The sequence below is a fragment of the Xiphophorus maculatus genome, chromosome 9 (assembly GCF_002775205.1).
Source record: "Xiphophorus maculatus strain JP 163 A chromosome 9, X_maculatus-5.0-male, whole genome shotgun sequence".
Lineage (NCBI taxonomy): Eukaryota > Metazoa > Chordata > Actinopteri > Cyprinodontiformes > Poeciliidae > Xiphophorus > Xiphophorus maculatus.
Genome location: NC_036451.1, coordinates 19,577,906 through 19,605,196, shown reverse-complemented (window position 1 = coordinate 19,605,196; position 27,291 = coordinate 19,577,906). Strand labels below are relative to the sequence as shown.

General features: G+C 39.1%; 2 protein-coding genes and 1 long non-coding RNA gene across 3 annotated transcripts in view; 1 reads left to right on the top strand and 2 right to left on the bottom strand.

Moving 5' to 3' along the window:
• Positions 1–7,595, bottom strand: part of polrmt (RNA polymerase mitochondrial) — a 47,926-nt gene extending 40,331 nt beyond the window's left edge. The window contains exons 1-4 of the mRNA XM_005795713.3: positions 7,370–7,595; positions 6,495–6,593; positions 5,436–6,265; positions 4,463–4,596 (exon numbers count right to left, since the gene is read on the bottom strand). Of these exons, the coding sequence (XP_005795770.2) occupies positions 4,463–4,596; positions 5,436–6,265; positions 6,495–6,593; positions 7,370–7,502 (1,196 nt within the window). The 5' untranslated portion in view covers positions 7,503–7,595. The remainder of the gene's footprint in view (positions 1–4,462; positions 4,597–5,435; positions 6,266–6,494; positions 6,594–7,369) is intronic.
• A 1,460-nt stretch (positions 7,596–9,055) lies between these two features.
• Positions 9,056–16,582, bottom strand: LOC111609686. Its single transcript, XR_002753256.1, has 3 exons — positions 16,504–16,582; positions 10,883–10,971; positions 9,056–9,656 (listed from the first exon to the last, which is right to left on the bottom strand). It is a non-coding gene; the product is annotated as an uncharacterized LOC111609686 (long non-coding RNA).
• The window catches only part of LOC102232076 (fibroblast growth factor 22), a 27,431-nt gene continuing 15,882 nt past the window's right edge, over positions 15,743–27,291 (top strand). The window contains exon 1 of the mRNA XM_005795714.2: positions 15,743–16,823. Within this exon, the coding sequence (XP_005795771.1) occupies positions 16,457–16,823 (367 nt within the window). The 5' untranslated portion in view covers positions 15,743–16,456. The remainder of the gene's footprint in view (positions 16,824–27,291) is intronic.

Sequence of the window (27,291 nt, the reverse complement as noted above, 5' to 3'; positions counted from 1 at the left end):
TTCCTTTTTACACATTAAAGACTGAAAAGTCTGTTTGTACTGAAATAAAAGCATCCTCCAAAGTATGAACTGAAAACTGGACCTTACTGTGTGCTTTTTATGATTCTGTTTGCTCTCCAATTTTCTTACAGAAGAGATGTTTTGATACTACTCAGATAAAGTTACAGGCAGTTCTATTTACTGCTGACCTTTGAAGGAATCCATTTGTATTTTACCCTTAGATTACATTTAAGGGTAGCAGAGTGAAGGGGTGGAATAAGAATACCTGCAAAACTGTATTTGGTAAACATTCAGAAAATCTTTATATTTCACTTCACAATCATGCACTACTTTGACTTGCTATACCACATAATATCCCACAAAAATGCATTAAACTCTATAGTTTGAATGAGACAAACATTCATAGATCATCAATATTCTTGCAAGGCGCTGCAAATTAAATATTTGTTCTTCAAAGATAAATTGGTTTAGCTGCTCAAAAGATTTTGCTCTTTTTTTAATAAATTGTTTTACTGCCCTGCAAACATCTTTAATTTAAACATTTTACTCTGACTGCATCATATTTATCATGCTCACCCATTAGGTTTTCAACTGGCTGTATTTCACCCAATAGTTTAAAAATTAATGTTTGAAAAAGTTTCAGACGAGATACATACCGTACATACAGTAGATACCTTAAGTATCTTTGCTTGCAGTGCCCCCTAGAGGCCACCAAAACAACAACACCACAAAGCCGAGAGAAAGGAGCGAGAAGAAACCCATTTATCACCAGTCGCAGAGGACAGCAGAGCTCTGCTTCAGCCTGCACACACCTTTTACTCCAGACAATTATAAATAACAGTGAGCTAATTAACATCAGGAGAAAACCCTGGCTCAGCAGCTTCCACCTATTAAAAACTAATCAGAAGAGAGCTGGGATCTGTTTGTCACAGGCAAAAACAAAAGCCCTCCACAGCTCGAGATAGCCGTACAGCGATGCAAAGGGGGTCACGGTATTTTCCCTCCCGCCTTGGAGACACTCGTGTTGAAACGTGCAATTTTGGTCTGAGCAAATGAGAAAGCCTCGAACAAAGGCAGGATTAGTCTGGGAGCTGGCAGTGTGGTCCAGAGGAACAAAGAGGGCAGAGAGGTTGACAGATAGAGCATAATCAGCCTGGTGACTGCTCTGCTGCACCCTGGGGAACGCAGAGCTCTGGAGGACACAGCACTTTCAAAAGGAAATCTTAAAGGGATGAGTGCGTATGTCTCTGTGAGAGAGTCGCAAACTATAAAAGGGTACATTCAGGGCGAGGATGTGGTGGAAGTGACTTAATAGGAGAGAAGAATTTGAGTGTGGGGGGGGAGAACAGTGATGGCAAAAATAAATAAATAAAAATGACTAGACTCAGGATGATAATGAGGAAGTTAAAATAAAGGAAAGACTGGGGAAAAAATGCAACGCTGCAGAACCACAATGTCATGTTTGGATCAGCTTACACTGATCGATGGACCAACCCAATCACACTGCCAACCTTATCGGCCTGCCACATGGCCTGCTATTGGACCGCACAGCATAGGGCGATGTTCCCAGAGTGTGTGTTCATAGGTTCCTGCGTGTGCGGTTACTGAAACAGGAAACATATGAGGATGTGAATAGGACACAGTTTTGCATTACCAATGCAACTGCATCAGTGCATGGGACCCTGAATGGAACAAAATGTCCCATAAATCAGTCATTGATCAGGTTTTACATGTTAAAGATTGTTAAGCTGGGTAAAAAAGGAAAGCAGGTTTTATGTTTTACTGAAATGTAGGAGTCTGTTCCCCTTTATCAAGGGGAACAGACTCCTACTTTGTCTAATTAATCACATTTCAAGAGTTAAACAAGAAACTATCTAAAAGAATACACGTGGCCCATGTTAATCTACACCATGGTCAGTTTCCCTTTATAATTAAGAGAGAACAAAGATCACAGATGCAACATTTACTGCTACCAATTTCTGCTTTTTTTTAAGTTCAGCATCTTTAATAGAGGTAGCCATTTTAAACTCAATCAAAAATATGGAAATTATAATATTATATCTTTCAATAAGCAGATTTCTGCTAAACTTCAAATAAAGTGTATAGAAGTTACTCATGTGTTCTTGGACTGAAATGCTTGGAGTTATAGACTTGATCGATCTTACAAACAGGCAAAGAAAACTTACTGGAATAAAGTATTGGTTTCGATTGCTAATTTTAGTTAGCAAGTTGTAAACAACTAGTGATAAACCGATCAGGCTTTGATTTGCCAACACCAATGTCTAATTTTCTTAACATTTGGAAGACCTGTCCAGGATTTCCTGTATCTCTCCTCAGTCCTTTGTGCCACTTTCTAAGTGATTTCCATTTCCATAAAACCTGACCTTTGTTCAAGTCACAGAGATGACTCCATCTGAATTTCTATTAGCCATGTTGAAATTGTCTATGGAAAAAAAACCTCTACTTTTCCAATGCTGTCTCATTCCGATGACCCACTTTGTATGTCTTTTGTATTATATTTTCAATCTGTTCCCTTTGTTTACCTCATTTTGTTTGTATCGTTATCTCTTTGCAGACATAATAAATAACCAGAGTCTAAGTAGTAATATGCATTGAGATAAATTAAAGAGGAAATCCACTACACCCTGCAACTACAATAACTCCAGACTAATCTTATGTGCAGCATAAAATACAAATAAAATCTAATACTGGGCAGAAGACTGGCTGATAAATGGCAACTGAAGCAAAATGCAAACAGAGCAATTTTGCTGCATGGACTTTTCTCTCTTGAAGCCACGAGTCATGTCTGGCAGATAGGCCTGTCGCGATAAACGATAAATCGATTAATCGTAGGATAAATTAAAACTATCGACGTCATTTCAATTATCGGCATTATCGTCTCTTCTGTCCTTTTTCTCTTTCTGTTGATGACACCGAATGAAAAAAGGCTCAACTCCGGTGCTCTCCACTGACCACCTCATTTCCTTAGTGTAAAGCCCAGCGTACACAACACGATCTTAGAGCTGTCGGCCGATTGTCGGCCCATTTTCAAAACCTGACAGATCGCACATTAGCCAACAGAAATCCTAGGTATAACGGTTCGATCGGTTCGTTCCTGCCGTGTGGTGTCCAACAATGGGCACAAAATAATGGCTACAAGTCCAGTGAACTAATTTTAAAACCAGACATTAATCAATGCTTTACTACAATCTACCTGCAATGCATGTGGCTTGTGTCAGCGTAAAGTCCTGACTGAATGAAAATCATTAGAACATATTTGCGTCACGTTAACGAAGAACAGCTGAAAAGTTACCAGGTTTATCAACTGCGGTAGCAATTTCGCTCCAACTCCTCCTCTTGTCATTTCTATATTCTTTCTACACGCTTTCTGATTGGCTACCTGTCACATTCAACATGCTGCGTTAAAGCTCCCAGTGGGGAAAACCCCTGATTTGGATCGGAGCGGCAACGACGATCTACCATAACACACAACACAATCTTAGAAAGACCAACGTTCTAAGATTGTCGTAAGGGGAAAAATAGGAGCAAAAGTCATGTAGTGTGAACTATTGCATCAGGTAGTCAATGTGCCCATTTTCTCTATTTAAATCTAATTATTACTGAAGGGCAACATAATATACAGACTTCATAATCTGCAGTCTTTAGGTTGAATGCAGTATTTATTTCCACTTTGACTTTATGTTGTTTAGTTTTTATCAAGTACATTTTTTGTTAATGGAGACTGAGAATCCATTTTGTTTTTGGTTGTTTTGTTTATTTTGTTTATCAGCTCCAGTGTTAAATATTTTTTTGAAAATAAAGTGTATCTATCTTTGGCAGGAAATCACATGCATTATTACGTCATTTCCATTAAATCAGTGTAAAAAGGTCTTCAGACAATATTATCTTTTATCGCAATAATTTTTTGAGACAATTAATCGCTCAGCAAAATTTGCTATCGTGACAGGCCTACTCGCAGATATCATTAAAGCCAATGTAAAAAAAAATTTAAAATGCTCAACACATGTAATAATTAATTGACAGTCTGGCAGATATTTGTATCACTTGCTTTTCTAAATTTGCAACAAAAACAAGATTAAAATAAGAAATGGATAGTAAATATGCACTTGTCCAAAAGATAATATTAAACAAAGGCAATTTAATTAAATAAGTCAGCATTTAAGGTAATGATGAAGTTGATGAAAGTACCAAACAGCAACTGTATTTTCCCCCAAAAAATACACTACCAGACACAAACAGCCACAGTATGACCCCTGGTGGCAAAACTCTGTTATTGTTACTACGGTTCTTTGAAACGAGAACAGCCTAGAGATATTTTTCTTACCCAGTTAATGTCAACATTTCTAAATAAATCTATTTAAAAAATACAAAATACTACAATAATAAACCAATTTCTTCATAATCTTGGTTTGCATAGTCATGTGTACATTCGCAAACGTACCTCGAAATTACTTTTGGGGGGGAGTTTGGATTTCGGCCCATACACTCCAGTGCAGCCGAGTAGGAGCCCACGTTTGGCTTCAGACCAGCTTCTTCCATCAGAATAAAGATACGACCAATCTGATTCAACGTGCCCTGAAGAAAAGAGAACCACGATTATGTGTTTGAGAAAAAGGTTTTCCTCACTTTATGCTTGATAACACACAAAAAAGAAAGGAGATTAAACCTAAAAAAAATAATAACACGGTATAAGCATTTTTCTTATTTCTGAAAGCCATGCATAAATGTGTAAAAACATAGTTGGCTGAAACTGTAATATAAATACATGAAAGATGCTAATCTCCTTGTGACTTTATAACAACTGTAATATGCTTTCAAAGATGTTAATTCCCCCATGAATAATTTTTTTATTTTTCACAACCACCAGCTGTAGTGTAGTATCAGACCATATATTTATTAGACCAACACATATTACTACATCACTGTAAAGTCTAATAAAAATGGTGAAATACTTATAAAATTTTGTCCAAGTTAAAATCTAAAAATGTGGCATAGGTTTGGATCCATTGTCCTGTACTCTGGTAGTCGTAAATAAACTCCAGTGTAACCAATAATTTTAAATGTAGAGATTTAACTAGTGGAATTTAATGAACAGTCAGCAACACATCAAGGATGCAAAAAGAAGCAACCTTGAAACCTTAAAGAAGAGTTAGGCTACAAAACAACATGGACTTTGAACAACTCTCAGAAAATTGTTCAACCTATAATTTGGAAATGGAAAAAAGATATGAATAGAAATAGGATATGGTCAAGAAAAGTGGTGAAACCAGTAATCTTTTTTCTTCCACTTAACATCTACACTCTAGTCTGTGCAAGTTTCATTATATAAAATCCAAATAAAACCTGTAGAACTTTGCTGTTGTCAAGGAAACTGCAGCATATTAACCCTCTAAAATGGGATGTGGGACACTTACCTTTTTGGCCCACACCCTCATCATAATGTTGTAAACATCTGTGGTAAGATGTTTACGTCGACTCATAACTCTGTGCTGACTGACCAGGAAATTTTGCGAGCGCTCAATGTCCCCAATAAACACGCACGCCTCCAGGTAGGAGCGGATGCTGAGCTGGATGTCCCCGCATGAACTTCCTGTGCTGCTCTCCTGGAAGCTCTCCGTCGTACTCAAATGTATGCGTTGCTGTACTTGCTCATCAAGTCGTTTTTCAAGCTCCTCAATCTCAGTCAGGTCTCCGTCCTTTGTCTTTTTTGTTGCGTCCTTGTCAGAAACTTTACTTTGTGAGTCCCTCTGCTTCTGTTTAGATGTTTTAAGTGCCTCGGCTGCTTTTGATGAGGTGGCGGCTGTTACTGTGGCTGCTGAAGAAACCGAGGAGCGGATTTCATCTGACAGCTTTGTGCCACCTCTCCTCTTCTTTGCGGAAGAAGACATAGTTTTATGTGTTGTACCTGTGGGCATTAAGCTACTTTTGCTAGCTTTAGATTTCCCCGGTAGCTTTTCTTTAGCGTTTCTCTGTACTTTCTGCTGGAGGATCTGCTGTTTCTTAAGTTTATTTATGTTCTCCTCAGATAATTTTTTCATCCAGCGGCTCGGCTGAGACTTGGAGGCCCCTTTTGTAACCACCTGCCCAGATTTAGGAATGTCGCTTTTGTCTTTAGAGGATCCTTTGACAGTCCTTCCAGATGAAACACCTCCCCCAAAAGAAGGAGATTTAAGAAACTGGACTTTTGCATGTTGGACATCTAAAACGACGTCAGATTGGAGTTGCTGGATCCTGGCTTTAAGGACTATGAATAGGAAGGGGAACAGAAATATCACATTATATTGAAATGATGCAAAACACAACACAACTTCAGAAGGAAACTTAAAATATGGTTTGCTACTTGTCTGGTAAAACATGTATCAAAACTGGAGCTTGCCTTGCAACATGCATTGTGTGTATAAGTCCTCTAAAAACCGATTCTCCTATTTTTGTGTGTGAATTAAAAATGATAACTGCAATCTAAGTCAACGTACCGTCTAACAACTGAGACTGTTCATGCACACGTTTCTTTGCATCCTCTGATTTCAGGATTACAGACGAAATATTTCTTCTTTGCAGGCAGACAGGTGTTTCTGGAAAAAAAAACAAACACACACAGTCTGGTTCATTTGTCTGACATAAATTCCAATTCTCAAAAACTAACATTTTGTCTTTCACTCTTGATCTCAAAGAAATATTCAAAAGACATGCATTTGCAAATTTTCTTTCTCAATCTTCTCGCTGTTTTCCATTTTCATAATGTCACTACGTTTCTCATTGAGCTTTTCATCTAGTCAGTAATATGCATATAAAATATGAAAGCATAGGGACAATTCAACTGAAAGAGTACACTTGATACTGTATCCGTGCACATCCTTGAGGTTGTATACTGCATAGCTATTATACTGACACTGAAACTCTAAGGTTACATGTATGTTTTAAAGTATAAATTCAAAATGTCCCACAGAGACATATAAAAGAGAAAACCTCGTGCCGTAAACATGGATCTGGAACTTCAGTCTCTGGCTCAAGGACGAAGAGACAAGAAATTTTAAACCATCGACCATCAAGATACAGCAGTAGTGGTCATCCTCGAGAACAATAGTTGGTGATGAACTTTGTGTATTCGTTTGGAAACATGTGATTTCATCACTTTGTTTGCCTACATCAAGGTAAGAACGTGGAGGAACGACGAAGCTAACAAAGCTACTCATTGAAGGACGAATAATTGAGGTTTTGAGCAAAACCAGAGTATTAGTGGAATGAAAGCCAGAAAGTATTTTAAGGGTAAGACGACAAGACATGAGTAAACTTTTCATGGAGGATAAACTGATATTAGTCAGGAACAGAGTTCCCTTCTGCGGCTTACCCGATATCCGTCTGACTGCGGCGCTTCTCACCGAGACACACAGCTGGCAGCGCTCCGCAAAACACCTGCGAACGTCCGCTAAACTGCGCCGACCGAGGCATTTGGCGAGAGAGCAAGCTCGGAGAAGAGACATGTTGACATGTAACAGCCGCGTTACTCCAAGAGCACTACGCTGCCATATTGGAATAGACGTAGCTAATCGGCAGCCGAGATATTGTCGCCTTCGTCAGGCCTGATGAGAGGAGTTCAGATAACATCGAACAGCGACTCGAGTAATATGGACGTAGATATGCTAAAACATACTGTACCTCCATAGAGGAATCGGCGATACTTTTCTTTGCAAAGGTTCTATTTATGAATTAACAAGACAGCAGATTGCCTAAAACAGTGGCCCCACTTTAAAAGGACATAAGAAAATTTGCAGCTAGATTTCTAACAGAGGCAATCATCATCATCATCATCATCATCATCATCATCATCATCATCATCATCATCATCATCATCATCATCATCATCATCATCATCACATAATGAAAAACAAATACAGCATAACAAATACAAGTTATTATTATTATTATTATTATTATTATTATTATTATTATTATTATTATTATTATTATTATTATAGTAATAATAGTATTTTTTACTTTATTAGTAGCATTATTCACATTTTGTTGTCCCAGTTGATGATTACTGTTGCTGCTGCTAGAAATATATTAATAATTATTATTATTACTATTAGTCGTTGTGGCAGTACAAGTAGTGATATAAATTAATTTATTCATATAGCGGCAATATTAAGGATTGACGTAATATACAACGAATAATGACATGGATATGTTAAGATATAGCACAAGAAATACCGATATAAGGGTGCTTTTATTACCATTGTCCACTGCTAAGATAGTCGATCCCAGGACAGTTATTCTCAGGAGCAAGAATGCGGTGGCCCACACACCACAGCAGGAATACCAAAAAGTCTCTAACATTTATCAAAGTGTCAATCTTTCATTACTACTAGTAAAACTTAACTAGGATCCCAATACTTTAAATACTTGGTATCACGTGTGCACACTCATCGCTTTCAAATAAAACGTACATGTTTGACCTACAGATGGCAGTGTCCACATTCATTTGAACTTGTCGGAGGGTGAATCTGTCGTAAAGGTATGACAAATTTCACGTATTGTTTTAATTTGTTTAATTAGCTCATGTCTAAGACTTGTATGTATACAGAAATATACACAGAGTGCATTGATGTACACATCAAACATATTCATTTGCTTTGTTAAAGCAAAAGTTTCCAACCTTTTATGACCCTGAGTTTTGGGTGAGGTTTTACAAACATTTCCTGGAAAAATCAATGACAGTGGTGGTCTAATTTGGTCTTTCTTTTTTAAGGCATCATATTTTATCTGTCATAATCATAGCACAAATATGCTTTAAAACTATGGTGTCTGAAGAAGAGCTCAAGACCCTATACTTATTGATTGGCCAAGCCGATGCCATGAAAGCATTTTTTTTATCATAGCAATGACTACGCTTTGATTGGAAGGATAATACAGTAGTTGCCACAATTTTGATTTTGATTCATTTTTTAAAATGTTTTATTATTGTTAATGTTAAATACTAGAGGAATCTTACAATGCCTGATATCTTTTTTCTGAAGACAGAAACATCTTTTTAACCCTGTTAAAGAACTAACTTTAAGTGTCAACTATCACTACAAAGCTAACAAACGTTGTAGGTAATCCAGGAAAGAGTATTTGTCGCAACCTGTTGAAATATATTGCCTCCTTTCACCCTGTGACTTTTAAAGTCACCACCCAAAAACGTTAAAATCAAGTGTGACTCTGGTTCAAATTGAGAGTAAAACTGTATTATGTTGTTCACATCCTGAACACTTTCTGACCTCCAGCAGCACCAGTCTTTCCTTCACATGGACTCATAAAACCCACTTTAGTAAGCCTTTGTGTGTCAGCAGACGCGAGGTTAGCACAAGCACTACTTGACAGAGAGGGGGGGAGAGACAAGGGAAGGTGGTGGTAGCTGGGAGGGGTGCAGTGGAGAAGGAAATGAGGTCCGGACAGAACATCTTTTCTCAGCGGAGGCAGTGGCTGGAAGCACAGCAGTGGGTGTCTGTTCTTGAGCTGTAGGTGAGGATCAGGAGGTGTTTGTTGCCACAGTTCACAAGCAGGGCCCCCTGACAGCTTCGTTTGATGTGGTCGACGGCTGGCTCTTTGCGCCGACGTGACAGTCATTGCCTGGTGAGTGACTGTCAATGCCCCTACCAACAAAAGAGAAGACAGGCTTTCATGGGGCCTGATAATACCCAGGCCACGATGAGGCCGCCGTTCTCACATACTTTGATCATGGGGATTCTTTTGCACACCTTTGTAGGGGCTGCCTATTTGTTCAACAGATGGAGAGTAGGCTGTTGTTGAAACAGCTTCACCTGGCCAGGGAGATATTATGGAGATGTTTCTCTATGAGATTTGTGCACAGCTAACATGCCTTTTGACACAAGTCTGTCAGTTTGTCTGAACCTGCTGAGTGTACATGCAGAGGTGAACCCATTACCCCTGGTGATGATGTACTGAATAAATTAATGCTTTGATGACGTAACACAGTCTCACAGTAAAACGTTTAGAAATATCTCCGTTTTTGTTTTTAATAAAATCTGTTAGTACCCCGGCTGTCAATTTGCAGAGTGAAAAAAATGCCAAGTCAGCATTTTTAAATAGTTCACCCAAGAACCTTCCCTGTCTGTCTCTGCTTCCTTGTGCTTTATATAGACCAGATTGTGTGTCCACACAGGTGTAAATCATTTTTCATCTCTTTCTATCAGATGCTTGGACCTTTGCTTGTTATCCTGCTAAAAGCTGCACTACATCTCTCAAAACTCGGTTAGCATCTGAACGATAATTCGCTTATCACAACGCTGCTAACAATGAACAATGATCGTGAAGCAGGACATGCAAATGTCATCAGTAGATCCAAACTGTGGTGGTCTTGTCAGTTCCTTCAACTACATCCATTTGTTTAGCAGCCAACCACAACTAGAGATATCTATCACACCTGTGCTTTGGTCTGAACTGAACTACCTGGTACTGTTAAGATCAGAAAACAATAACTGCATAATCACTGACTTTACATAAAATAAACTGTTTCTTGAATTATATGACTTTGGCATATTGTCTGCATAGGCACTTGCCTTGAACAATGTATGTATCTAGAAAAGTGATTATCTGAAAAAGGAAAGTTTTTGTTAAAAACTGGTGAGATCCAAGTAGCTATGTTAAAAGGCAGCAGTCCAAGGGTACAAAGTTAGAAAAACAGCAAGAAAAAAGCAAGACAAGCATTTAGCAGGAACAGAAAACAATTAATAATAGGGAGCTTTTACTGAGGGATTGTCCGTGCTAGGAAGGAGGTCAGGTTTCAGATCCTTTTGAAGACTTTGATAGTACAAAACAGGCCTCATTATAGAGATATTATCTCTATTCAGATACTTACAGAGCTGCTTCGATCCCTGCTGGGAAAGATTAGGTTCCTCGACTCGAGAACATCCTCCTTAGGGTGCCTGGCTCTCTGCGTGCCTTTCTCTGTTCACGACACACCCACATTACACTGGTCAACACAAATCAGTTCAAAGCAGCAAAGCTCAACAAAACTCACTTGATACAGATTTGTCATATTCCAATTATTCTTGTAAGAGTGGGAAAAAGGGTCAAAAGGTTGGTCAATTAACCAGACATTACTAACAAACCAATAGTTATTTTGTCTTTTGCCGATGTAAGACCATTGTCCACAAAACGAAAATTTGTCCGGGTTTTAAAATATTTTGGACAGTATATAATATTTTAATCTTTCATTTATTGCATTGGTATTTGTGTTGCTTTAAGAATCAATGGGCTTTCAGTTCAGTCCAGTTTACTGGGGCCTCCACGACTATTTGCACCTCCAGTAAAGAGATATGTTCTTGAGTGGATAGCTTCGGTACAGGATTCAACATGGTAGCGATTGCAAGCATTTGGGACAGAACTGTGAAAACTGTTAAAAACAGCAAGACTATTTTGCAGTGTGATTTTATCGACAACCATTAGTAACATTAACATGCCTATCAAAGTAACTATTGTGCTACTTTAAAGAATAGGGTATAAATACACATTGCAGTTCAGACACTGGTAAGGTAATAATTAAGGAATATTTGTATATCAAATGCAATCTTGTATTTATGCTTTTATAGTTTTGCTTTTATGTCACGTAGCTGTATGTTCACAAATCTCAAAAGATTACTCAATCTTTCAATATAAGACACTTGCTTTTGAGTTATAAACTAAAGATTGTGACATACATTTCTTACAGATTGCAAATGTGCACTTTAGGTGATGGGAACTTGACAAGACAGTTATGTGCCACATGTCTTGATCACGAAAGTAAACAAAAGGCTGTTATTTACAACATCAAAGCATAGCACTGTAAAACAGCAGGATGTTGCATGTTAGGACATTGATAGAAAAGGGACACATAAGACACTTGTCTATGGTCTGGCACTGAGCTCAGAGCCCAAACATTTGCTTCTAAGACACCACAATCCAATCTGCTGCCACATCTGACATTCACATGAGGCCCTAACTTCGTTGATGACCTCAGAAAGCTCTTTAATTTTTCAAAGAGATTTTAAGTACATTGAAGGATATATGATTTTAATTACAATCAACTTTTATCAAGGAAGAAACAACTGTGTCTTCTTCAGCTCAATTTTCCTCTGTTTCTCTTGTTCCTACTATATGTGTTGTTTTTCTACAATTACAATTTTCGCAATTAAAGCACAAAGCAACAAGTGATTTTATACCTTTTAATCTTTTTATTATCAAAATTTGACCAACAAACTTGGTTTACCAGGCTAACCAATAAAATTGAGCACTTTTGAAATATTCAGGCTAGACAAGATGTTGCTTGTCAATTGGACCATGATAATATTTAGATGAGCTTCATTCAAAATTCAAAAAATGTGGGCATGAATGGCTTTAAATGATTGCATCAAGCACTACCATTATATACTATTATATGAAGTGACTGAAGTTATAGCTGTCTGAAATACACACCATGTTTATCATGTTTATGAAGTCATGCTGTCATAATTTGAGCTTAAGATCATAAACTAATTTTTGGAACATTCCCATTTGGGAGCATCAAGTCATTCAGATTTCAAAGCAGCAAAAGCAGCCTCAGACCATTTGACTGCAGTATGATGCTCTTTTTCTGAAATTCTGGGTTTGTTTTATGTCAGATGTGATGTAACATGTGAAGTCTTGATAATCGTCCAGATGTTTTTTTGTTGTTGTTGTTGTTTTTTCTGAATGTGACGTATGAATTCTTGGTATTTGTGTTATTTTTGGTTTGCAGGGTTTGAGGCCTTGAGGCTTCAATTCTTGCTTAATTTCTGTCTTGTTGTTGAATCACGAACACTAACCACCTTTTGTCCTTATTGAGAATCATTACTGTATCAGATCAAAAACAATGATGTCATCTTCAAAATTCAGGAGTTTCACGCTGAGATGAAGAGCTATAATTTGTGTACAGAGAACAAGGAGAGAACATGCTTGGAGGGGCAATGGTGCTGATGGTGCTTCTGTGCTGAAGAAGGTGCTTCCTGGTCCCATCTGCTTATGCCGGTCACTCTGGAAGCTGGTGAGCCACTGATAGGTGAACCTTGGTCCTATTAGCAAGGTTAGCTTCTGGTGGATGATGACTGGGTTGATGGTGTTAAAAGCTGAGCTGAAGTCCACAAACAGGATGCTGTTTGCGGGATGAAGTGCGGTCCCAAAATGACTGCATTGTCTGCTAACCTCTTTGCTCAGTAAACAAACAGCAGGGGGTCTGTGATGTCCTTCAAACTTTTCAATACCAGTCACTCAAAGGATTTCATGGCCACAGGCGTAAGGGTGATAGGGCTCTAGTCATTTAACCCTGTGATGGTGTGTTTCTCGAGGACCCAATGAACTGACTTGATAAGCCGCTTTTTTTTTTTTTAATCTGGTAAATACAACCTGAAAACAGAGAAAGGAATGCTAGAAGATCTCGTAAAACAAAACATTTTGTCCTGATAAAAAGAAATTCAAGGTAAGAAACAGAATCACTGACATCAGTCACTCTGGAAAGGAATACAAAGCAATTTTAAGGGCTTAGGACAAACTATATTGAGAGCCTTTATCTACAAATTGAGAAAACATTAATCAGTATTAAAGAGCCTATTGAAAATACCACAATCGCTTATCAATGACCCACCCACAAGGATCTACTGGTCCACTGGTGAGGTGAAAACTGCTTGGAGATTAAACGTATTTATTAACACAGTGGAAATGGCAGTGGGCTCCCACATCTTCTCCCCTCACCATCTTTAGCAACACTGTGTCTACTGTGGATCACTTCCTGTTGCTAGAAGCTACTTTCTCAGAGTCTAATTGTCCTCGTTAATTGACACCGTTTAGGAAGATGCCCAGCAAAGACTGTCCCTGCAGTATCAACTAAGGCTGGTTATGGTCATCTTCGACAGCGCCTTTATTCAGTTTGTCTTGTGTACCTCCATCACTGTGTGGTTTGGCTAATCCACAAAACGAGGCAGGTCTAAACTACATCAAACAGTAAGGTCTGCAGAGAAAATCATTGGTGTTGACCTTCATTCCATCCAGGACTTGTGCAGGTCTAGAGTCAGGAAAAGGGCAGTTGCCATCTCTGCACACCCCACACATCCTGGACACAAACTGTTAAGACTTTTACCTTAATGTCAGCGCCATAGAGCGATGTTTGCAAAAACCAGGAGCTCGAGAGACAGCTACTTCTGTGAGGCTGTCTCTCTAATGAATACTTAAAAGTACCCAAATCAATACCAAAACTTTCCACTAAATGTTGCTTCTCTTTTGTAAAAACACTGTATATTTACATATAAGCTAAAAATGTTTGATTTTTATTTCCCTTCTATATTTATATTTAACACCTATTCATTGAAAGCAATTTGGAACTGATATAAAAATTGCTTCTTTTACTTTGTTTCATGATCCAAAATTTTCAAATGTGACCGAAAAGCAAAACCAGAATACATCCATAAAGGGACAACCACCACTGTAAATAAGAGTAACAAATTTTTAGTTAAAAACATACAAAACAAGTGACTGGTCTCGTTCTCTGTCCTCTTTTCTTCATCTGAATGGTTAAAGGTTAGATATAACATAGATGGAACAGCAGGTCTGCAGAAGTGGTTAAAATGCTTAAACAGTATAAAGCTGCTTTCACACTTTCTAAGTACGAAATTCTCAAAAGCACTTCTAGTGCTGGACAAACAGGACCCAAAAGTGGTACTTGCAAGTCAAGGAAGCCCCCCTCTAAAGAAAAGATGAAAAGATGATTTATAAAGCTCACAAATGAATTTCTGCAGCTCTTGTTTTGTGTTTTACAAAAATATGCATGTGAAAGAAATTAAGGTATATGACTAGTTAAACTAGAAACGAAATGAAATAAGGCAATCTGAATTTCTTTGTTTAGCCTATGGGTAATTTGTTTTTCTACATTTTCTTGAAAGATGACATAAGGCTTAACAGGATTAAACAGGCCGGCCGTACATCACTGCCTCAACCTAATCAGGATTATTAAACAGCTTGTAAAAAACAGACAAGAGTGTGGGAAGTCACAAAAAATGTGTTTTTCATTTCCATTCCGCTCTGCTAAATTAAATGGTAAAGATCAGAGGGGGTGTTTCACTGAAATATTAACACAGGTGATCAAAACGTCTCTCTGGCATCCTCTGGAATAGCTCTGCTAACACTTCTTCAACCTGCAACAGGGAACCTGCTCTGTGTCTCTGACTGCTTGATGATTTAAACCAGAAGCCGTGAAAAAAGAAAAGCAAAGCCTTCCCTTAATTTGTCCCATATGCCTAAAGAGAAGAAATGAGCATGAAGGTGTCAAAAAACCTGCCTCCTAGCTGGCTTAGGGTCTGTTATGAGACAGTAATGGAGATGATTTGCTACAAAATGCTTCACATCAAGGGGACACAGCGGAGGTCATAAGATGGAACTGAGGTTTTCTAAGTTTTTCCAGGTGTTTGTGACCATGAAAGGGCAAAAATGTGTGTTTCTCACACAGTGAACTCCTCTGAGAGGAGACTACTGAAAGGAGACGATACTTGGTTCAAACTTTCTCATTTGTATGAAATTGCAATGAATGGGCGCAGTGGCCTCCATCCCCCACCCCTTCTCCTTTCAACCCCCTAGACGCTGGCCCTGCCCAGGATAAAATTCACGACGGCTCAGTCAGTGCCTGCACAGGGGAGGTGGCTGACTGACTGCACACAGCAGAGCATGAGGCCGGTAGCTTACTGCTTCGCTGCCCTATGCTAGCTCTCACACACACTCACTGGCTTCTGCTCACCCTGACACACACACACACACACACTTTCCTCCCTCTCTCACTGTCGCAGACTCACACTGGTTGGTTCCCTCCCATACTTGCTGCCTCTCTATTTCCCTCAGTATCATACACACACACACACGCACACACACATGGGAGCACACACACACAGAGTCAGTCACCGGCAACTCTCATTCAACTCTCTCTCAGCCACGGGTCAGCAGCTCAGACAGGCAACTTGTTTCTATCCAGCTGGAAAGAGCAGAGCAGCGCAAGGTGCACACACGCACACGCATAAAGATATACACTCATCCATTTGGACTAAACTCAAGAATTACACTCATGTTTATCCTTAAACATCCTTGGACTGTATCTACACACCACTGAAGAAGACTTCAGTTCAGGGAGGCACCAGAAGGATCAGAATCAAAGATGGACTTGAGAGAGTGGACTTCATGTCAGGAGCTGAACGAGTGATTTCAAAGCTGAAGATGACAACCAGAGAGACTTGCTTTCAACCCAAAGTGGAGACAGACTATCAGTGACATCCAGAGGATCTGTTGTGATTACCATTCCCCTCCCTTCGCTGTCCAGGACTCCCACCCTCCACACTGACATCTCTTGATCACCAGCATGCCTACAGCTTGCACAAGGTGCACCTTGGGAGCCTAACCCACCATGTGCAAATGGATGACATCCGCAGCTCATCTTTGCCCTGAACTTACCCTCAGAACAGCCACCACTGCCTCCTTCACTGGGACGCTCATCCCCCAGCCCAGTGCATCCTCCTTTGCCCTGGTATGCCTCACCCTGCTCTTGGTCACCGCTGGCAGCGGAGCCTGTCCTCCTCGAGCAGGGCATGAAACCCTTCAGGGGCTGGGGAGTGGCACCAACTGTTCATGGACTTTGGAAAGGCACACTCGTAGTTACAATCACCTGGAAGGTGACGTCAGACTGCGGCGGCTTTATTCTGCCAACAAGTTCTTCCTCTGCATTGACAAAACAGGAAAAGTGGATGGCACCAGGCGAAAAAACTATGCCGACAGTAAGTAGCTTCTGAAATTAGTGTCAGTGTACCCTGTGACATCCCTGCTTTTATGGCTGAACTTTGTGATTGATTTTATAGTTCATGGGAATCTACAAAGTTTATGTTACCAGTGAACTATTTCTGTGTGTTTAGAGCATGGGAGAGGCGTTGCTAAGTGAGAAGGGAATACCCTTGTGTGGAAATTGACTAATGGGAGAGCAGACACTGAGGAAAGACATTGAGCATCAGTTGGTGTGGTGCATTAGGGCTGGAAAAAAGTCTCAGTGTTACTGGCAATTAACTTGTCAGAAGTATGGTGAAAGTGCATCAGGTCTTAAGTAATCAGGTTTAAACCACAGCATAGTTTTTGAGAACTATAACCCAGATTAGATTTGTAGATTACAAATTATGCTCTTGGTAAACATCCTAATTTGTGCATGCAGGTAGGCTTCTTCATAAACTTCTTCCCCAAGTACATGTAGTGCATCTCCCAAGCATCATACGCCACACCTCATACTTGTTAATACTGCAAGTCATCAAACTGAATGTGCAGTAAAGATACAACTTAAAAAAATATGCTCTGGTTACAGGTAAGTGTACGGCTTCACCAGTGTGCACTCTCTTGCCATTTTGTCTGTTGCTACATTGCATTTATAAACCATGTATAAACATGCCATTCCATAACCAGGTTTGTTGACAGACAGACAGAGCTAAATAATAAAAAAACAAAATATGCAATAGACTTTTTTTTAATTTTCTGTCATTTTGACATAGTCTATTTCCACACTATGCCATCACACATCAAGCAGATGAATACATGTGACTTTTTCTCCACGGTGACAAAAATCACTGACTGTGGCCTCAGTAACTACATTTAAACAATAAATTAAATGATTGCACTTAAATTATGAACAATTAACCTGCTTTTAACTGACTGTCCAGTCTCAAAAACTTCCTTTTGGTTTACTTGGATCTCTATTGTGCACCCTGTTATAGGCAATGAAATGTTTCAGGTGGGATTGCTGCAGAAGTTAGTGTAATGAGGTTTTGGACTTTTGCCTTGAACAGATGATTTTATAAGGCTGTTTTGTTGCTCTGGAGGCTGAATCCATGCTCTGCTGTCAGACTGGAGACTGGAATTACAAGCACCTCTTCAGTGAACATTTTGAAATCAGGGAACATGTCTCCAATTGAAATGATCAGATGTCGGGCATGATCTCTGGTCAAGTGGTTTCCTGATTCTGCCGATACTCGCTTCAGCGAGAGGAAATCTTGAAGCATGCATTCCATCTCCACCAGGGGTTCAGCTGCACAGGTCTGTGACATGCAGTGGTCACAGCCGTGCTCCAAAAACATCCATAACTGTCCAAGATACTGTCAGCTTCTGGTTAGCAAGATGCATTGAGTATGGTATACAGGCCAGGGAGGATGTTCAGATACTTGCCTGGAAATCGGTTTTTGATTCAAATATATTTATTGTTTTCAACAACAAGTTATTGTCAACAGAGCAGCAGAGGCATCAGAACCATCATCAGCATACATTTACATACAACATATTGATCAGTCAGCTAAGTCCAGTCAATGTAGATGGATGTTTGCAGCGCTCAGGCCTGGGAGTTTTTATTTGATTGACTTGGTTACCTCTGCTACGCACTCCATGTGCAAAGTGGAAAATGTATGCCTGACTGCACCAAGTGGTCAGGAGTGTGTATTGCAATCTGCCAATTTGTCAAACAATGTGATTTCAATGTCACTATTTAAAAAATGTTTAAAGGCAAAAAATATTAACTTGACCCCTGATCTTATGTATAAGTTAATATGAATACGAATTGCTTCAGAAAGGCAATGTGTTACACCCTGTTTCTATTTAGTGCAATTCTAATTTTTATATAAATGAGTTGAGTCTTACTAAATCTAACAGGTAATTACCCCTGATTAAACTGATCTGTTGAAGTCACATAATTGGGTGATTGGTTTGTAGAAAAATGGTTAAGAACATTGGATGTAAAATGGTACCATATGCCCCTTCTGGTGGTATGACTTGTTCAAAAGATCCGGTCAATGACCGTCTCTCAGAGATTATTTAAATCTAGAAAAAGGGAAACTGGACATGATCTAACAACTCCTTTATGTGGTACAGACTGACTCAAGGACAAGACATTCATCTAATATGTGTGGAAGGCTGGAACACAATATCCAGAAAATGTCTCCAGCCTCTTTTCTCCTTTGCCAGTCTGTAACCCCATTTAGCATCTTTGCATTACTGTTTTGCCGCTTCCTTTTCCTATTGTGTATCAGTTTATTTAACCTGGTGTGTTTGATTAAATATATGGAAAGTTTATTGTGTAATTTAATATAAATTTTATATTAGTCTTGGAAGACTTTATATAAAACGCTGCTTGGAGTATTTGTAGTACTGATCCTCCGATACTCCGAGATATCTTATGGCTATATTATTATCCATAAGATAATATGGATAATATTTCATATCATCTTCCATATTTCCATAGAGGTAAACATGGAAGATAATTACCTCTGATCACACCAAAGAACTCTGAGTGTTCTTGCTGATAGATAATATTTATAGGAGTCAAATGATAAGTGGATAATAGAAATATTATATTAACCATTTATTGTCAAAGCTGTTCAAAACTTTCCTCCGTTGTACCAGAAAAAAAAATCAAAAGTGCAAAAGGAGGAAATAGCATCAACGTGAAATGACCAGCAACCATCCACAGTGCATCCTATAGTTCAGCAACTTTTCCAAGGAGCTTGATTATGCATGAAGCTGTTTCTCAGTAGACAGCCCATCAATGAGCGTCTGTTAAAAGCTGGACAAAGCCAGATGAACTAAATCTGGCCATGATCTGACCTCCCTCTCCATTAGTCACTGGCTGACCGAATGACTGGGTAGTCTTCGGAGAGACATTTTTTGCCTTTGACGGTAATATTTATGTATTTGGTAGTTATTACCTTTTTATACAAGTAGGTGAGTCAGATTTTCCATTCAGCTACTGAGGGAAGAGCAGCTGCTGGGTCGAGCTGACGGGCCAGAGAGTCTGCTTCCACTGTTTCACCGAGCAGACTGGCAAAGACTTGTTAACCTGTCAGTAACAGTCACCTGGCAAAGTCTTTAAAATCCTCTAGTAATTGCATAAACTCAAGCTGAGATTAATTACCCCTGTCTTAATTCTGGACCAGGTTGTGGCATTACTCTTTCATCAAAGGTGACTTATGTCAGCTACCGTAGGAAATAATTCCACCCAACTATTAAACAAACTTCAAACTAAACAACTGAACAGAACTGTGGGCTGAACGAACTGCCGAATTTGTCAGATTTAAGAGAAAATAAGAAAAGAGGTTGAGATTTTGAATCTTACGGTTTTTCTACCAAAAATCATTTACACCTACGATGTTGAATAACATGTTGTCTGTTAACATGTTATTTCCTTATATTCCTCCTCCATTATCCTTTCCTTTACTGGAAAAAACAGAGTTTTCTGCTCTCACACAGAGTTAAGGGATGTTTTAGCACCCTGAGCTGAGCACACTGTCAAACAAATGGTCATGAAGGCTTTGCTTGTAATTTACCAAAATGGAACTTGGAGTTAGTCCGTGGTTGTGCATCTCTATGAGATCTGGTTTAAGACAGATAGGGAGGTTTGCAAACTCAGTAGAGATTGAAGTGTCACTGCTTTGAAGTCTTTAGCTTGCTCTCACACCCTTGTCAACACCGCTACATTACCGTCTCACCTCCACCCCACTCAGTTTTTCCAGCTCCGACTCCCAGGACCCTCTCAGGTGCAAAAACAGTTGGAATTAGTCGACAGGCTCTTTACTAATTGAGGGTGGAAAATATTGTATCAATCCCAGAGGAGCAGGGGCATGGAACAGCTGAGAGAAGAGACGAGAGGGAAGAAAGGCTGACTTAGATGGATGGAGGGATTATAGACTTGGACACAGTTGAAGGGAAATGCAAAACTTGTTTGGCACAGGAGCGTGCTTTTGTGTAATGCTCTTCAGTTCGACTCCAGCAGAAGTTGTGAGCATGATTGTATGAGTTTTTCACGTAAGCAGTTTGATAGTCTTTCAAAGAAACCCCCTCAAAGCAGGGACAGAGGGGAGTCTGGAAACCCTTCTTGCGAAGTGATGACATTTCAGCACCGTCGCAAAAAAAACAAAAATAAAAAAAAATAAAAACCTGGAGAGGACAGGCTAACATTTGTAAAATCTCCAAAGTGTTCCAAGAAAAATGTTCTGCCTTGAGAGCACACATGTGGAAATGTACACAATCACACACTGAAACACAAACACTAACTCCTCAGATAGCCATCTCTGAAGTTTGTTATCAGAATCAGGCCAGGTGTGAACGGTTTTATGGTAAAGTGTTTGTTAATAAAACCAAATAGATAAAAATCTAGGACTAAACATAGATCATAGTTCGTATGATTACAAACCACTTTATTGTACAAGTTACTATAAATAGATTTTCAGAGCACAAAAGTACAGTTGTTTTTGGTGCCAAAAGGGAGGACTTCAACATGTTTTCTTTTTAACCTATGTCTAAGACGAAAATGGGGAAAAACACACCCAAGTGTTTAGAAAAGCAGCAGAGGCAGGTACACATCATATCCTGTCCAGGGTCATCGGTCACCGGCTGCTAATTAGACAGAGCTGCAACACAACAGCTGCACTGGCACGCCCAGCGACTGCTTCATGATCAATTACAACAGTGAATGCTGAGTCAAGTTTCCCTGACAGATGAAATTGTGTATTTCAAACTAAGGCTTGTTTTTACTCATTCTTTTCTTCTGTTTTGTTTCATGACTCTTTTTCTGGCAGGTCTGTCTCTCTGCTTCATGTTTTTAAAATCCCATTTGAAAGGATGGCGTGTTGCATTTGGGTGTGTAAGACTAGTTATATCAAAAGAAATAAGGTCACTAAGCCCAAGGTACGATCAGCAGTCGCAGCTGCTTAATCCAGTCAACTGGAATGGTGGCTCCGTGAACTTAAATCCATATGGCGCCGATTGACAACAGTGCCACATTCATAAGTTTGAATTATTATGTACAGCAGACGCAATAGATATTGATCAAATCGATATTTTCCTTAGTTTAAATATTGCTGATGGAGTCATGGGCATAAAATTCACACCACATGATTTCAGCAACTCAGATAATTCTCACATACAAAGAAATCAATGCATTTCATCTCACAAATAAAGTTATAGGCCGCAGGTGTACAGGTGTGGAACACACTTGCAGAAATTTCTTAAAAAGTTTACGGAATAACCTTTCTTGTTAATGACATATTCAAGATGTTTCCCACGTTTCCCACTCTTAATACAAAGGACAGGAAACTAGTCCTGTCCATTGCTCAGTTGTGTTTTGAATCATTCTTTTACACGGCTCTTTGTCAGTGCTCCTCGGCCCTTTAACAACTCTTTCAATAACTCTTATGACTCTATTTCATATTTCTATCTGAAATCTTATGAGAGACGTCTGGTCTTCGCTGCTTTACAGTAAAATTTATTCTTTCCACTGTCAGATTTTTTTCTCCAGCAACAAACGTTTAAAAACGCAGCACCAATCACTGTCATTAGCATATTTTGCAACAGTAAGTATTTACTTGAGAATGAATCTTTGTGCAATGCTTTTCCAGTGAGAAAAATTTAATCGGCTTTTGATATTGAAGCAGAAATGTTTACTATTCTATTCTATTTTAAGAAAAATTTAGTTGTTGTCTTAACTTTCTATGTGTTGTTTTTTTTTCACATAATATTCTGAATGCGTACTTTCTGTTTTGTTTCAGTTCTTTAAACATGCTCAATTTTTTGTGACAAATCCATTTTAAATTCTTTTTGGTTATGATTTTAACCTCTATATAACCTCTAAATTATTGTTTAGCCTTATGAAAGATTTACATAAAACTGTAGGAATTTAAATCCTTATAAATGAAAAGATGAATTCCCGAGGAGTTTCTGCCCAGGGCCTCATTGAACTTTGGACCAGCCCTGCAGCCCCCATAAAAGAGACGTTGCAGAAGTCATCATGGAATTACTTGAGCTCTCTTCTGCCTCTGCAGCTGCTACTTTCACAGCTGGGGTGTGTTGTATTTACTGACTTTCTCGTGATGTGCAACGTGTTCCTTTTTGAAGCACCAGTTTTCCCGAGTTCGAGAGCATGTTTGACTTGGAACAAAACCCAAAGGAAAAACCACTGCCGCGCTGAAATATGTTGTGGAAATGTTTCAAGCCTGTTGTCGGCGGGGGTAAGCTGTCTATCAAAAAAAGGAGAAGCTAGTGTGAATCTGAGCCTCATTAAAGAAGGGAGGAGATTCAGAAACACATCGCTTTGCTCCACTTTATCTCAGAGGAGTAAGAAAGTAAAGAATTGAATTAAATCTTGAAAGAAGGAGGAAAAACGAGTTGATTATCGTTATTAAATTTTAGGTTTCCTTGCACAGGGTTCATGCAGGAGAGCATAATTCATTCGAATGAAATTTTGGTTCTGTGTGCTGCAGATTTTACAAGGGAAAATTCAACTTACTCTTAATGCTTTTAGGTGTATCTTGTTCAGACCCCTCCTTTCATCTTTGCAAGATTCTCAAAAGATAATAAACCTGAGTTAAAAACGAATTATGTAATATAAAGAACAATTATCCCAACAACAAAAGGCCTTTTTTTAATCATAATATAACATAAAATTCTTTTTAAATTTGTGGTCACCAGCCCATGCCCACCACTTTGTATCATGATCACACATATTGTCCCTTACATTACTGACTGCACTTTGAAAGTGATGTATTCATGTAGCAAAGCAACCTGTAGAACATCATATCTGTTCTGCTCTGCCTAACATTTTTTTATGTGCAGTGAGGTTTGGCCTCTCGTCAGCCATAGCTTAATGTTAATTCTGGTGAAGCTCTGGGGATCAAGTACAACAGTCCCGGAGCTAAGGAGGGAAGCACCTGGCTGATAAAAAAAAAGTGCTTTGGTTGTTGAGTCAAGAGAATATACATGTTAATGAGGCTAGCTGGAGGACCGGGGCATGCTCTGCTATGCATTGAGGTGGAAATTAAAGGCTAGAAGAGTGCTGGAGTGTTTCCCGTTGCTCATTAGTCATTAAGGTTCTCCTCTGGGTTGTTTCAACTGTGATGGCATTTTTGTAAAAATCTTGGATGCCAGCAGGGGAGAAATATCTTTTGGGTTGTGCTTTTCATATAGCTCCAAGTTACTTACTTCTTGTCAAAATCAAATTAACACCCGCCATATTACGCTGAATCTGAAAATGATCATTTAATGTCAGTCACACGTGCATGGTTGCTGAATAGGAATGCAAAATCCTTTGCACAAATGCATGCGCTATCACTTTCCTGGGAACTCTGCAGGACAAGAGTGTCAGTGTCAGTCCAATTAGCCCAGAGATCCCAGATCAGTGCCAACTGGTTTCTGTATCCTGAATGGGTTCACAAAATGTAGCAATTAGTAGCTAACAACCTTTAGCAAGCGTGGCTCTGGCTCCTCTCTTGAATTTAATGGGTTCATCAGCAGGTTTATAGAGTCTGACTCTGGCCCTGCCAGCTAATTTCTTTATAACATTACACATAGCCATGGATATCCTGTGGGCGTGAAGTCACCACAAAGACTTCACAGTGTCGGTACCTAGCTACTCAAACCCTAAAGCTATTGACTAAAGATGGTTGCACTGATGTTCTAGAAGCTTGTAAGAAGCAGACAATAACTTCTAAAGCACAATTTAACGTGAATGTCGTTGATTCAAGAGTAAAAGAGAAAAAGATGGAGGTCCCGTTCTTTGAATTGGGCCAGAAAAAACAAGCCATGTAAGCCTGCCTCGGCATTACAGCGCATTCCCGCACGACCAGACTTTGTTTTCTGTCCAAAAGCAGCTGCTTTAATGATTTAGGCTTTAAACACCAGCGTAACGAGCCACTGCTAATTACAGTGGCGTAATATAACTCTGAGCATGGTCATAGCCAAGAAGTAAGTTTTGAAATCCAGAGGAGGAGAGAGAGTTTGATGTTTTACTCAATGGGAGAAATTTGTTGTAGTTCTTTGGTAAAAAGGATAGTTATATCTACCATTTGGAAACAGCTAGCATTACTTCCTGACCACTGCATGTGTACAATGGTATTCAAATGCTGGTGAAGGAGTAAGTCTGCCGACATGTGGAAATACACCTGGTTATATATGCTGATGTAATCCCTTCAGGACCAGTTTAACCCCGAGAAACATTAATGTGGGGTAGTATATAATGCCCTATACCTGGCCTTTTGAATATAGCAGAGCACCTGATTTACACTCACTGTATAATATGGTCCACAGTATAAGGAAGCTGTGACAAAATAAATGCAGACTCTCTTAGGCAGCATATCTGAACTTCTCCTTTTTTTCCCAAGGAAAGCTATAAACCAGATTTGCACTGGAATTTCAATATACTTCAATCTGTTTTGAAAACCTCAGTAAAATATCCCTAGAGGTCTGAAAACATGGGCAGCTGAAGATGACTGAAAACTTGTTGATTTTTTGGCAACAAACTTTTTGCAACTTCAGACATACTGACATGCAGTTAGTTATGTCATTACACCTAGAGAAAATATTTATCCTGGAGGGAAATTGACTTAATCATCGATAACACATCCTGCCTTTTCAACCCCACTCTCAAGTCTTTGGTAGCCTTTTAAGAGTGGCACACAGTGTGTCATTTAACAAAGCTTGTCACCCTTCGAGAGCAGGGTATGATAGTGGCTCCCATCACACTGCATGACTTGTTGCTGGAGCAGAATCATGTCAGATAAAACATACCAGTCCATCAATAAATGGATCGCAAGTTAGGCACATTAATCTGTTAATGTTGAGACTCATAACAAAGTCCTGTTATGAGTTTGAGGTGAAAGTGGGACAAGAGACAGTGGTAGAAAAGCTCATGGCAAAAAAAAGGATAAATATTAGATGAACACTATAGATATAAATATCAGATAACCACACTGCACCTTTTTCTCAAAAACATATCAGACAATTTCTGTCATAGGCCACATTTGGTTGAAAGAGAGCTAAATTTCTGGTTGGTTGAATCTGTCACGGTAAACAATCAAAGCTCACAAACTGTTTTTCTTTGAGGAAAAATACTGACTAACACAAATGGAGTGAATCCTTCTTAAAGGGTTTTCTTGTAGGATTGCCCTATTTGAGTTTACGAACAGGTTCAAAGACACTCTGCAGGGCAATTATTGTTATAGAGTAAAGGTCAGGATTACCATTAATCCTAACCAACTTATCTGAGAAAATATTTCTCAGTTTGAGTTGATTTCTCAAACTGAGAAAGATTTTTTTTTTAAGCTATAGGTTTTATCAGGTTTCTGATGTACTCATTGACTCTTACCATTATTTGTTTTAAATGCAAAAAAGTATGTTGCCATGAAAGTTGACATTGGCCCCTGGTGTAACTTTTGAGACAAATGTCTCATCTAGCCACATTCAAGATGGGTTTAAAACTATTCATAGAAAAAAAACAAAAGATGGTTCTTTGCAACATGTTAACCAGTTACAAACTAAGGCTCCAAAATCAACTAAGTGACATGATGGAAAAGCCAGTCATTTAACTAAATCAGCAAGTATTTGAACCAGTGCTGTGCCAGGAGCACATGAACAAGTCAAGACTGGGGGGAAATCTTTTGGAAACTGAGAGTCTGAAACCTGCTCTTGTAGCTCCCCAAAAATATATTATATATGCTTACCTCATAATTTGAAACTTTCCCCATGTTTAATATGAACAAATGACATTGCAACATATGTGTCAGAGAAAATAAGGAACAGCCAGTCTAATGCAAGTCCTGGCACACCAACAGACTTCTGAACCAGATTATACAAACCCAGACATACCTGCTTTTTATCTCTGAGGCCATTTCACTAAATGAACATGAGCAGGATGTAAGTATCATGTCAGAGCACAGACTGTGAGTCCTTGTGCATTCTGAATGCATGTGTCTGTGTTTATCCTTGTGCCATTGCGGGAGCACAAAATAAACCCTAAACTGAAAAAGATGTGCATTTCTGTTCCCTAAAGGCTAATATGAACCAGACCTTACCATGGGCTTGTCTTAGGCACATTGGTGTTTGTGTGTTTGCGCGCACGCTGACACGTGTGGGCTTGTGTTTATATGTGTGTTTTTCTCGTCTGGGAGGCCATGCTCCTCATTACAACTCAGAGGGTGGCACAAAGCAGTGACAGAGGCAGCGCACAGTGTACTTTATCTCAAATCGTTCTCTGTTAATTCTCACTTTGTAGTTCCAGCACTACTACTACAACACCTACTTTATATTGAATGAAAGAAAAGATCAATAGATTGGCCATCAATAGATTGATGGTCTAAGGAGCTGCCAGTGACACCTTAGACGTTTCTCAATGACTCTTAGAAGCTTTGGCTGTTTATAGATCTATTTTTCTTGTCAGTAGATTGGAAACTA